This window comes from Festucalex cinctus, chromosome 9, assembly GCF_051991245.1.
Source record: "Festucalex cinctus isolate MCC-2025b chromosome 9, RoL_Fcin_1.0, whole genome shotgun sequence".
Lineage (NCBI taxonomy): Eukaryota > Metazoa > Chordata > Actinopteri > Syngnathiformes > Syngnathidae > Festucalex > Festucalex cinctus.
In genome coordinates this window covers 4,492,285-4,506,004 of record NC_135419.1, presented here as the reverse complement: position 1 = coordinate 4,506,004, position 13,720 = coordinate 4,492,285, and the positions used below count along the sequence as shown (strand labels likewise).

Below are 13,720 nucleotides of genomic sequence, written 5' to 3'. Positions count from 1 at the left end.
ATAATGATTAGATGTAGTAATTTCAGGGTTAAAAAATTGAACTGTTAATTAATGTATTTATTTTAGCACAGGTGCCTACCATCCTGAGATGACGGTATGATGTAATGTTGATGGGGTACGCAATGACTTTCATTATGCTATGTACAGAGGAAAAAGTTGCTCTCTTTTAAATTTGTTTAATGTAAGACAAGTACCAGTACTGTGTTGCAGTTTTCCCAATAATCCTTGTTTCACACTTGTCACAAAACCACTGTCCTTTTGGCAGTCTAGATTGGCACACTTCAAGTGATATCATTTGATTTTACAATCTGCTGCAGCACAAAAAAACTACTTTATTCCGCATCTTTGAAGTACATGAGCAAGTGGTAGGTGACAGCGGCTGAGCAGGAACACTGGAAGTCCACTGCTGATCTAGTAAATGCTCTCCCGAGCAGTTCAGGTAAGGAGGGGATTTTGGGAAAAAAAAACTCTGGCTTTTCCAACTGGCCAAAACGAGCGATCTGGGTGGACTCGCTCAATCACACTTTGTCCACACCACAAAGTCGCAGAAGTCCCGTCCAGTTAAACTCATCTGTGCCTGAATCTGAAAATATTACAAACATTGTAATGAAAATATGAAACATAGAATTAAATAAGAAACTACAAAAAGTAAAGCCATACATACCTGGTAATAATATTGGTGTTGTCGTGACAAGTGATGGGAATTGTTGCCATCCGGCACCAGACAGAAATTGGGTGTTGTGACAGCCTCCTTAACCGTGAGATCATAAGAAAAGCTGTCAGTATGCTCAGTAGTTACCATGAACACGTTTTATTGTACTGGAAACTGAAACTAAAAATACGTCCTCTGAGAGTGGTTAACCTTAACCATTTAGAATAAGTTGATTAAGTAACATGTAACTAGTGAAAGGGTAGCATTAAATTTAATTAAGCCACGGGGAGGCTGTGCATAGTTACTTTTTATTCTTATACGCTCTGCCATATTTGCCTGTTATAAAATTGTTAGAAAAACCACATCAGGTAAACCTAGCTGTGCATGTAAACACAATGATAACAGGAAGCCTGAGAACAAATCAACATTTTTGTGTGCAGAATTACCAACACCATGTGGTTTACTTACGTGCAACAGCAACAGTTTCTTCTGATGCGATGTTAAAGTTTACACTCTGTATCCACCCGCTTACAAAATAATTGTAAGCCTCCAGGGATTTGTTGGCGTGTTATGGAGCATGTTGTCAACACGAGGTAGTGAAAAATGTCCAGAGAAGTCACATTTGGCCAGCAAGCTTTCTCCGTCAAAAAAAAAAATCACCCTTGGTCAGGACGTAATTAGGATCAATCCCGCCACACAGAGACACCTTCTGCCTGTATCGTTGTTTTTGATCTTCCGGTAAATCGTGAAAATACTGCGAAAATTACATCAGGTTGATAAGCTCTACCGTGTAACTCGCGAGTGTACCTTGTGAACCGGTGGACACCCAATATGGCGCCCGAAGGAAAAACTCCCATGATGCATTACGATGTGCAAGCGACCTATAGGCAATGTGGAATAGTTTTTGGTTTATTTAGTTTTACAGTAAACTTGAAGTAGGGGGACGATTTAAAAGCTATATTCATGTTGAACCGATTGCAACAGGTGGATACACGGCTTCATTGGTCTTTCTGCCATTGAGTAAAAGGACATTTAGTTAGTGCTGCCTGCCACTATACATAAGTGGCATAGATACAACAAAGAAACACGACACTAATGTACCGCAGCACAGCAGTTGGCAACACGCACTAAGAAACTGTGAGTTCACGCCTGTAACTGTAACTTGGGCATTTGCTAAAAAAAAGTGCCGTCCTCTCTTTGAGCTCTCACGCCTGGCCTGCGTGCCATCCTCACGTCCTTAACTTTGCCGACGATGCGCTGATTCCTCGCTGCGTGTAATGAGATCCTCAAACTGACCTAGATAACGCCCACACTTTTAACGCTTCTGACCCACACTTCCTGGTATTGCACTGCTTTGCCAGGAAGACTTTTTATTATTGTTATTATTATTTCCATCCTGCCTCCTTGTCACTGAAGTTTAAAATCTAAATTTATAAAAAAAAAAAAAAAAAAAAAGTCATACTCTGTTTCACTGTCCTGAAAATTCTGTCGATGAATACCTCTACATGTGGTTACGGTAATCGATGTCTGGAATGAGGGTTAACGAGTGACATGTAGGTCAAATGAAAACCATGGCCTACAATTTTATTAGTGATTTACTGAACCGCAGTTAATTATTTACATTGGGAAGTGAAGCAGGACAGACAAAAAAAAAAGCTGAATGGGCAGAAAGCGGACTTACTAAAGCTTTGACCGACGCTCGACAAGATTGACTATTGCTTTTTTTCGCAGTTGAGCGAGTTCACTGCACTTGCATGAAAAAATGCCTGTGAAACTGTTGAGTCAAACTGATCATTTTCTGTCTTCAAGAATGACATCAGAACAGTAACAGATTGTTTACATTTCCCAACCAATTGCTTTGCTCTTTACGGTGGCCTTCATAATTGTATTCTACATCTTCTCTGTCGATCTGGATTATGTGCCTATCGCAATACACATTGATGTTGATTTATCGCCCAGCCCTGTCTTATGCATGTGGCGCCGTCACTTGACGATGGTGGATGTTCACCCACACTCGTTGCCAAGTCATGGTTGGAAAAATTTGGTATAGGGCGATGTTGCGTACATTCGCCCAATTGTGTCATCGCAATTGGCAAAACGTTAACGCTGACATTTTTCAGCAGTAGTTTGATAACTAACGTTAGAGGCAGCATACAAAATTTTAGTAATTTTATATGTGACCTCACTCGTCTCAACGTGACATTCTGGTTAATTATTGAGATAAGCAGCAAAATCCAACCGTTTTTATCCATCTCAGGGGGCGGACATTTTGTCACTTTCTGTCGACTGAAAATGACATCAATGATGCTCAGGTCTCAGGTAACAACCAATCGCAGTGCGGCTTCAGAAAGCAGGTGAGCTCTGATTGGTTGTTGCCAGAACCCTGAGCAACACTGATGTCATCTTCAGTCGACAGCAAGTGGCAAAATGGCCGCCCCCCTCAGATGGATAAAAACGGCTGGATTTTGTTTCATAAATCATATTCCACAAATGTAATATTAATCAGATTATCGTGTTTAGACTAGTGAGGTCACATATAACATAATGTCAAGAAAATTTTAAGGTTTGCTTCCACTTTAACTCGTATTATTATTACATTTCCAATCAGCCTAACTTGGGACGTTAGCCTGTTCTTAGGTATATGTACAGTTCATAGAATAAATGTCAAAATAACTGACATTTTACGTGATCGTCACAGCGACCGATTCCAGCTTGTTGAACTAGCAACGGATTTGATTTATTTACCTGGCTAATCAATTAAACCAATACAGTGTAAATATTTGATTAACGGGTGCAGGAAAAGTTGGACCCTGAGGTCAGACAAAAGTTGAGTCCCTGTTTAAGGGATGCCGTGACTCAGGCTGGATTGTTCCTCTTCGAGCTTCGCTGATTCTTTGCTGCTGTCAATCATTGACTGCATGTCTGAGGACTGGCGTGCGGGCAAGTGGACCAGGTAGAAAAACTCCTCACATAATGAACGCAAAAAAAAAAAAAAAAAACCTCTCCCTTGGTCTCTGCCTGCTTCTCCTCTCTTCCCTCCATTCCGATTGGCTCACACAACTGGAGTTGCCTCCCCAATTTCTGCCACTCCGCCTCCCCAGCCTGCTGGTGTTGTTGCCTGGTTACGTCAGGACTTTACTTGGGCAGCTCCACCGCCGCGGCTGGATGTAGGATGCACCCGGGTGCTGGTCTGAAGACAGCAGCTGGATGTTGTTCACCTTGCAGGAGGTCTGACTGACCAGCAAATAGACGCAGTAGTCAGTTTTTTTTTTCTGTTTTTTTTTTCAAGAAGCCCTTTGTAAAAAGTGGTAACAGCAACCATGAGGATGTCCTGTGACGTTCTGCTGCAGAGGTAAACACGGCAGTTGCATAACTCAGGAATGAATGAATGATGTGGCATCGCACAGTTCTGAATTATGAATGCAAAGTGGATCTCACCCCCCTATGCTTACAGTTTTAGCATTTTGTGTTGTAGAGTTCATTTCCGTACGGCCCGTTCCCTTCTTGACTGCAGCCTGCCGAGGAGTCCTGCTGCATTTGCTGCATTCATTTTAGCGTTTTTCACCTCCTTAAATTGTATGCATGCATTTGGATTAATTTCTTATTGGTTAATATATTGTAAAGAAAATATAGAATATTGCTGTAATGATTTTATATACACATTTAACAAATTTGATAATTCAATAACTAGCTCATGATAATTAAAGTAACAATTTTAAATGGATTTTTTTTGTATTTATTATGTGTAACAATTTGGGTTTTATGTAATAATTGCTTCATTCAGTTTAATTTATTCTATCATATATATATATATATATATATATATATATATATATTATATTGATATTTTATGAGATTTGCAAGATTTTTTTTTGTTTGAAATGAGCAGCTGTATTCGTTGGTCAGAAATTACTCATATTGAATGGTCCATATTCTCATTATTCAATATGTGAATGACCTTTGTTGTGATTGTCTCTCTGTTCTCCTTAATTTGACGCAAGAACTAACCAATCGTGTTTGTTCCCGTTAGTGTACATCAGCGTTTTATGGCCACCGTTCTCTTCATGGAATTGTTTGCAACGGTTTGTGGAGGTTGGCTTCTTCAAACTTCGTTTTCAATCTACTCTGAATTATTAACTTTAAACCTGCATGGTGACATTGCACGACCTTGCAGCCAGCGGAGGGGACTTAATCAATGTATAGATGTGTCGCATAAAAGCTACAAATGATTTTGTAGTGAAAGCTTGCCACGACAAAGCCATAGTCCATGAAATGTGCCCAAACATAGCACAGTTCTAGCTCTGAAATGTTTAGCAGCTTCTCCAAAAATAAATTGAAGCACTTAATTCCTTAACTCGTCTGAGATTGGCAACTGATGTAAAGTTTTCGGCGCTGTCGCTCAGTTTTCCTTTATCTTTGACTGGCATGGCCCATCTGGCCATTTTTTGGTTGATACACCCCAGCTCATGAGCGTCCTCGAAGGGCTGTGAACGCCTCACACGCCGCTCACGGATCAGTTTATGACGCGTCTGCGTGCGTCACGGTCGTATTTGCTGACTCGCTGACAGCAGCACCTTCAAGGACGTGAGGCCTCCCAACAGATTCATTGCTCGTGCATATGTAAATACATATTTGAAACATCAAAATGTTTTTTTTTGTTTTTGTTTTTTTTATCCTTTATTTTCCCCGTTTAATCTGCTACATACGCTCGTACAGATCGGTGCATGTCGTGGACACCTCACCGCCCACGCAAATAAATATCAAATAGCATCCCGCCTACCGTCCACCACATTGACAACTTCATCAAAACAGTTGAGCGTGCCGCTTATCTGACAAACTTAATGTAGCTCCATTTACTAAAGTAGTTATGGGCCTTCACCCTGAAGTTATGTGCAAAGTAACTCTGTGTGGTTGTCATAATCTACAAAATTGAGACAACAATAACAAAGGATTTACTTGGTTTAAAAAAAAAAAAAAAAAAAAAAGCTTGGATGATCTTAAGGCCTAATCTGGAAATGTTGTAGGATGTTGTAGCAACTCTCGAATATTCGACCGCTTAACTCATTTGCTCCCAATAACGTGTAAATACGTTTTTTGTTTTTTTTAAAGTGTCCCAAAGACGTATTTATCCGTTGTTGTTTTTTTATGCTAGAGCATACAGAAGGCTTTGATGCAGCCTCTCAACTGCAAAGAACGGTTGCAGAAATGGTAGTTAATAAAGAAACGGCCAGCAGGTGGCAGCAGAGCAAACGAGATCAACCAGGGCCTTGTAGAAAAAAAAGCTAAATTACTTAGAATTTTAAATAGATTTGTGAAAACTGATAAAACTTAGCTCTCTTCTAATGGTAATTGCTGCAAAACAGAAACAGATAGAAACATACTTTTTTTTTTTTTTTTTCTGATGAAAGAAGAGACTTTAATCTTTCTTTTGATAGGTTCCATGTTTTTATAGCAATTGAACACAATATTCTGTGGGCCTTGCAAAATCAGTCAAAATTCAGTAAAACAGCCGGGAGCGAACGGGATTGCTTCTGTGAAAATGGCTGGGAGTGAATGAGTTAATTGCTAATGATTAATTGTATTGGTGGCCAAATAGAAAAGTAGTACAATTTATCCAAGGAAGTATGTTCAAGGGTTACATCTTGACAAAGAGACAATATTCTGGGATATGTCAAGGAGGACCTAAATTTAGCCAGGGTTCTTACAGTCTTAGCCGGATATGTACAAGTGCACTTAGGGTGTATATTTTTTTATTTATTTATTATTATTTTTTTCTAAATCAAATCTTCAGTAAAGCTTTTTATTTATTTTTTTTATTTTTTCCTCGGGGTAATGTTGCAGAGTGCATTTGGAATTGTATAAAAGTGTTTGAGGATCAGAGTTTGTGTAATATTTACAATTTAAACTATTAATATAGGCAATTATAAATGTTTATTATGTCTAATAGATTTTGCATGCCCTCTTATAACAACACTCTTGACTCCTTAGCGTCATCTTGGAAAGACTTGACTTGTTACCTCACAGATCCACTAAATTAGCTTTGTCTGTCAGGAGGCCCCTCAGGGCCCCCCAATGACAAGAAGTCGTTGGGGTCTACCAGTCTTGAGATGGCACATTACTGCAGGTTACGTAACATTTCTAGCGCTAGCCAGTAGCACTAGCTGTAGTCTGTCATCATGGTAGGAAGTGCACTTAAAATCTTATTTCCATGCAAGGCCATTTAGATGGAAGATCCATCCATCCATTTTCTAGACCGCATATTCCTCACAAGGGTCGCGGGGGGTGCTGGAGCCTATCTCAGCTGGCTCTGGGCAGTAGGCTGGGGACACCCTGGACCGGTTGCCAGCCAATCGCAGTAAACGGAAGATGTCTTTCTAAAGTGTTTTCCCACTTAACACCTCGACTCGAGTGTGTACTTGAACTCGTGTACTTTATTGCTCTATATAACACAACCGCCCTTGCGTTGTTACGTAAACGCGTTGCCCTGGAATGTGCCCCGGTGAGCGTTTGCGCGCATCCACAGCCGAGTCTCAGCTGTGTCGAAACAACAACTGTGCGAGTGTGACCTCGATAGCAAGCACACACGCACGCACACAGTCTCATATAGTGTTATCGATAAAGTAGCCTAAATAACAATGTGTCTGCCTGAAGTGGCGCCACTGACTTTTTGTATGCCTTGGCGCCCTTTGTGAGCATCCTTGTAACGTCCTTATTCTGTTTCCTGTTTTGACTCCCACGCACACACGTGGTGGCACCAAGGTCGCTCAATGTCTGTCATGGCAGTCCAGGAGAACAGGATGTTCTAAGCGCGCCTTCTTCTTTTTCTTCTCTCTGCAGCTCCCATCTCTCCCCTGTGCCCATGCTGCCTGCTGACTCTGCAGAGTGAGTGCACGCACACGCACACAGTCACGCGTGGTACAATAAAGGTGCACAAATAGCTACCGGGTAATGAAACATGGAGGAAGGGCAGGTGATGTGGAGCTTATTTTTTCATTGCGTTTTTGTTTTTTATATTTTTCATCCAATTTTATTTGTATTATTTGTTTTCCTACATAAATTACTTATTTTTGTGTTTTTGTGTATTTTTTTTATCATCTTTTCCTAATACTCTAATTCATTATTTATTTTCCAATGTTTTTGTTGTAATATTTGCACTTTTTTTTTTTTTTTTATTACTTTTGTATTTTGTTTCTGATAGCTTGTATAACATATTTGGTATTCTTTTCTCATGTTTGTGTATTTTCTTCTGCATAATTGTTTGTATTTATTGATTCAACTATTTTTGTTCTAATTTGTATATTTTTCCTCCTTGTGTGTTTTCTGTTTATTTCTTCCGGGGTTTTTTTTTGTATGTTTCCTCAACTTTTGATTTTTTTTTTTTTTTTGTTTTTTTTTCCCCCCCCTCATATGTTGAGAATTACCCGTACTGCTTTGGCTCTGAGTAGCAAATGTTTTGACATGGGCACTACCCGTAGTGAGATCCTGAAACATATCTTCAAACAATATCACACTCATACTGACCACCATGATCATTTTGCGTCACATTATGAAATGCTGTCATTTGAATGTCATCTCTGTGATGAGGAAGAATATGGTCAAAGGTGCGACAGAAGCCACTTAAGACTGCAATAAAAGTGTTAGGTCATAAGTGGTAATGTCATAAACCACAAAATGGGGGGTGGTGGAAGTAAACACTTATATGAGTGCCAAGCTGTGTATTGCGTGGTCAAACCCAGACTTCTTGATGATGTCATTCTTCTCAAATGAATGCCTTCTTCAGACCTAGGCAAAGTAGTCCTGGGGGCCGCTTTCGGCCCACCCACAGTCTCAGACCGGCCCTCACATTTAAGTTGAGCGTAAAATATTCTGTGCTTTTATTTTGAAAGTCACTCATTTGCTTTTATTTGATGTGCACTTGTGGACGCTAGTACAAGCAAGGTAGCAAGCAAGAGCTAAGACGTGTCTGCAATGTATTGCCAACTTAATGAACTTATTGCTATATTTAGCAATTTTTACGACCAATTTGTCCCAAAAAGTGACTATATTCCAGGTCAATTATCAAATCTTTAAGAGCCCTAATCTAAAAAAAAGATATGTTAGTAAAAGTATAAAAATGTCATTTTAATGATTTTGTTTAAAAAAAAAAAAAAAAAATCACAACACATACCGTATCTAACATAGCAATTTATTGAAAGAAGACAATATGAATTAAAAATAATATAGACCAAGTTGTGGTAAACATGTTGGCTTTGGCCCTTGGCAAGCATGCCACTTTCTCATGTGGCCCCTTTGCAAAACTAATTGCCCACTCGTGCTTTGCAGACAGCTGCGTACACACTATTACCGCACCATGTTCCCATCACGTGTCCCGAGCCCCTGATGGGCCTCGGAGCTAAAATAAACGAGGAGGAAGATAAGGAAAGCGTCTCAAAATCTCCGTAGATCTTAAGGATCAAGTGTGTGGTGGGACGAGCGTTTTTACCTTTTACAGCCTGGCTTGATGTCTTTAGCATCATTGGCGCACGCTGAAGGCCTTGGGCAGACATTTTATTAACTTGCTCGTCAAAACATTGAGTGTGCCGTCTGCAACGGATTACAAAAGCCACGGTTCGGATCGGATTGTTTTTCTGATCAGCACACACACAAAAAAAAAATAGTACTTTGTCTTCATTCATTTAGTAAAGTGCTTTTTCCATTAAAAAAAAATAAATAAAAATCATTTCAAAATGTCTGATATAGCCGTATAGGGTTTAGTGTCATTTATTTTGTAAAACGCTTTTACCCATTAAATTAAAAACTAAAAAAATAAATAAATTCAAAAGGTCTAATATAGCCGTTTAGGATTTAAAAACGTAACATTTAAGTGCATTATAAGGCAGAAACATTCTTATTTTTACATGGTTGATGCGTAAAGTAACAAAGTATTAATGGCTTAAAGTTGTCCTATAATCTGAACAGCTACATTTGACATTTTGAGTTGAATGTTTTTCTTTTTTTTAATGGGTAAAAGTGTTTTATAAAATAAATGAAAACAAAGTTCTATTTCCGTTTTTTTTTTGTTTTTTTTTGTTTTTGTTTTTCTTTTAAATTAAAGTAAGCTGTCAAACTCATTTACAACCAGCCGGCCACTTGTTGGTAATGCTAAATTGCTAACAGCTAGCTGTCTAGCCACGTACGTCATACAATGATGGCATAATTAATTAGCGGTTTCTTTGCGTCTTAGCAATTTGAACATGAGTTTTGCATTGTGTTGTGTTGATGTTGGCTGCAACTACAATGTCAATCAACTACGATACAGAAACGTCTAAAATGGAAATAGCTAGCCATCACAACACAACGTGGGTGAACTTCAAAGTAAAAGTGTACTGAGGCTATTTGTCTTGCCGTCAATGTATTACTCTATTTGGTAAACATTATTTTTGAAGTTAGACTTAGCATGTTACACATATAACATATAGCATAATGTAACGTGGGACAGCACAAATTAACGTAATGCGTATGATCAGCATATATTCCGCAACTTCTCACTGGAATTGTAAAATGTTTGTAAAGTGTCAATGAAGTGGCGTTGAACGTGTCGTGCGTCTTCAGGATCATCGAACGAACCATCAGGGCAGCGGTGGAGCAACATTTCTTTGATCTGAAGTCCTCCATTGACCAGGACCTCGGCAGTTTTGACAACCAACAAGGGTGAGAGATCAACACGACTTGTCACCCCAAACTTTGTGTGACACGCGTTTCTCCTTCTCCGCTTCACCTTCCGTCATCTTCTTTCAGTGACGTAGTGCAGCCTGCAGATCAGGAAAACACACAGGTCAGAACCGAAGAAGTCTTTGAGTCTTGATTTGCGAGCCTGTTAATGACTTATTTGTTCCTAAAAGGATGCACCGGGGCCCCCGGAGGAGAGTTTGGGAATGGAGCTGGACGCCCTCCGAGATGCCGAGAACAACATCGATGCCGCCAGGTAGAGGTTCTGTCCACCTTTTTGGTTCTGTTTGTAAAGCGTCTCTCACGTGCTGGAGCCACTGGAGGCTTCCTCTTGCGCTTATTAATTAACATCACCCATGTTTGCTTGGCTACAAGCGGCCCAATGAAGTTGTGTCGTCAATCTGCAGTTCCTACTGCTCGCCCTGGTTTCTCCTACACGCTAATTGAGTTAGCTCGTGACAAAAATGCAGTTCAAATCATCACATCAGATGGCTGAGCCGCCATGTGACTCACTCGTGATGGTGTGTCATGGCTGCTGTGATCATTTGGACACGGAGGGTAGTACCGCCGCCAAGGAAAATATGCGAGCGATTTCGAGTCACCAGCAGCATCATGTCACATGTTCATACCATGTCAGAGTTCAACATGAACCAATAGTAATGTTTTGTTAATAGTTTGTTCCCTCTGACACAAAATGAAAATATTAGATGTGACCATATTTGTGTTGTGCTTTCAGGGAGGACAATCAGCCTGGTGACACCACAAGTTGTGTAAGTTTGCATACTCATGTAATAATGCATATTGTGACACGTCACTGTAACAGAGCTGACATCACACGTGCGGTGCTACAAATGTAACCGAGTAAAACACATGTACAAATTGTTGAACGCATAATTTAATATAATGAACGTAACAAAACGCACTCTGTAGTGCCCATAATGCAACCAATGTAGTGTAGTCTAGCAGATTGAACATAACGCAAAACATGAAGTAACACGCATTCGCTTGTTCAAACCTTGTAGGACGATTCTTCGTGCGACCAGAATGCCAACAGCAGCCAAACGTCAAGCAGTGGACACGCCCCTCACATCCAGCTCTTCCCCGACCACCAATGGGATGGTGCGTGACAGACACAAAATATCACTCCTCGTCCCCCGCCTAATTCATTTGCATATTTATTTATTTTTTTGCTCAGTAACATAGAAACAGCCAAAAAAAAAACACACCAAATTGTGCTTTCTGTAACTCCACAAGATGTTGCCCAAACACAATCTGCACCTTCCTGACGTGACATGTTTGCGAAGCAATAGCTAGCATTGGCCCCTGAGTAATTTGAGTTGATTGTGAGTAGCAGTGTGATTGAAGATTCCAGGGGGGAAAAAAAAAACAACAAAAAACTGGGTGGCAAATTTCTGAATGTTGCAGAGAAAGGACCCAAACGCCAACAGTGGCGTAAGTTGACAGCTGAAGATCCAAATGAAGATGCAGTCGTACTTTGAGATATGGGTGAATAGATTTAGGAATTTTTCAAGATACAAACCTTTTCTGCCAATTTTTTGCTTTGACTTACAAGCAAAAATCTGGTTGTTGTGGTGAACTCGACACACTTGAGCACGCAGCAATTTGGCAGATGGTGAAAGGTTTTCCATAATAGAGGTTTCAAGCTGTTCCACTTAAAGTTTACTGTCAAACTAAACATGAAGAAAATAAAAATACTCATCGTATATTAAGAAAAAAATGCATAGTTTTACCTTAGCTAAATCTGCTCTAAAAAAACAAAAAAGGACTTGGCATCATAATTTCTTTTAAGAAACAGATATTTAGATGTTTGAACTCAAATGATTGAGGCATATTTTCTTTGTCCTCTGCTAAAAACAACTATTAGTGCAATTTATTGAGCAGTTGTGTACACGTCTGTATAATGGTGCCCCCTGGAGGCCAAGGCATGCACACCGGAAACTATAGAAATGATCCCTGAAAGTATAGTCTTTTTTTTTTTTTTTTTTTTTTTTTTTTTAATTTAAATAAAAAAAAAAAAAAGGCATGCACACCGGGAGCTGCACAGTCACAACTAAGAATCATGACATATAAACGGTTGAATTCTTTCTTAATTTAATCTTTTAATCTTTTCTCAATTTAACAAAATTGTAAATAATTCCTTTTTCCTTAAACATTTTGTTTTTTTGTAACAGATTAGTGGTTATTCCATCCTTTTTCTGGGGAGAGATGATTGAAGATTATGTATGAGTTACGGGCATCGTCGCACAACAAATCAAGGCATCACTGTTGTCGTTTGCAATAGAAATATCAATATATTTATTTAGAAAAAAACAAACAATTTTTCACTGTAGATATTAAATCAGTGAATGATCACATTTGACTTATCTGAAAATGATTTAACTTTGCACATCTATCTATGCCAGTTACATATAATGGCAGGCTGACTAGTTGTATTGGATCAGCGGAGTGCGTCTTTGCGTTGACCGATGGAGCTCACCGCTCGTCTTCTCCTCCTCTTCCTTGCATCCACACAGCACCACATCCTCCTCCTCATCATCATCATCATCATCATCATCACCTCCCTCCCATAGACTTCTCATGTATGCACCTGCAGAAAGAAGGCCAAGGTCAGTGGCTGTACTTCAACACGACTTCACCCGTCCTCCTTCTCCCTCCCATCCTGCTGTCCTCCACGACATATTAAAACGGCTTCTCTGGAACGTTGTTCCTCATTCTTCTTCCAATGGCAGAGTTTGATGTCAACACAAGTCTTGTCCTCCTGCAGATCCGGTTCCGGCCTTCAAGTCGTGGCAGGACGACAGCGAGAGCGGCGAGGCCCAGCTGTCCCCCCTGGCGGGCCGCATGGTCCCCCTCCCCCTGCTGCCCCTGGAGGAGTACGACGGGGACGAGGGTGGCGGCGGGGCCGGGCGGGAGGACGCCTCGCCCTCGTCATCCCGCTCGCACCCGCACCTCCTGGCGCGCCGCTTCCTGGACTTCGGCGTGCACGGCGCACAGCGCTTCCTGCAGCAGGACGCCGACGCCACCTCGCCCACCAAAGCACACAGGTGAAAGTAGAACGACTGATGGAACTTTTGTATGTACAATTTTTTCTTCTTTTTTTTAATCTGAATTATGTATTATACCCGTTTTAATAACTTGGCACCAGAGTTGGGTTGTAATGAATATACTGTAAAAGCTATAAAAATTTATAGCTAACTACGTAGAGACGTTGTGGTTCACACAGTTTTTGTGGAAAAGGGCACTTTCCTTACAATTCAAAACTTAAATATAAATAAAATAAAAATTGGAGGAAAAAAAAGGGGGGGGCGGGGTCATTTTAATTTCTCTATTTGTCCATTG

General features: G+C 40.2%; 1 protein-coding gene and 1 long non-coding RNA gene across 5 annotated transcripts in view; one reads left to right on the top strand and one right to left on the bottom strand.

Annotated features, from left to right (window-relative positions):
- fam13b (family with sequence similarity 13 member B) overlaps window positions 1-13,720 on the top strand; it is a 46,734-nt gene that overhangs the window by 26,871 nt on the left and 6,143 nt on the right. For 3 of the 4 annotated variants that reach the window (XM_077531712.1, XM_077531711.1, XM_077531714.1), the window contains exons 8-15: window positions 7,490-7,534; window positions 10,244-10,342; window positions 10,430-10,466; window positions 10,534-10,616; window positions 11,097-11,130; window positions 11,383-11,479; window positions 12,895-12,987; window positions 13,146-13,425. In XM_077531712.1, coding sequence (XP_077387838.1) covers window positions 7,490-7,534; window positions 10,244-10,342; window positions 10,430-10,466; window positions 10,534-10,616; window positions 11,097-11,130; window positions 11,383-11,479; window positions 12,895-12,987; window positions 13,146-13,425 — 768 coding nt within the window. The remainder of the gene's footprint in view (window positions 1-7,489; window positions 7,535-10,243; window positions 10,343-10,429; window positions 10,467-10,533; window positions 10,617-11,096; window positions 11,131-11,382; window positions 11,480-12,894; window positions 12,988-13,145; window positions 13,426-13,720) is intronic. The other variant, XM_077531713.1, reaches the window with a different exon arrangement.
- LOC144025925 (uncharacterized) lies at window positions 80-1,534 on the bottom strand. The gene is made up of 3 exons (XR_013284989.1): window positions 1,121-1,534; window positions 665-751; window positions 80-583 (listed from the first exon to the last, which is right to left on the bottom strand). It is a non-coding gene; the product is annotated as an uncharacterized LOC144025925 (long non-coding RNA).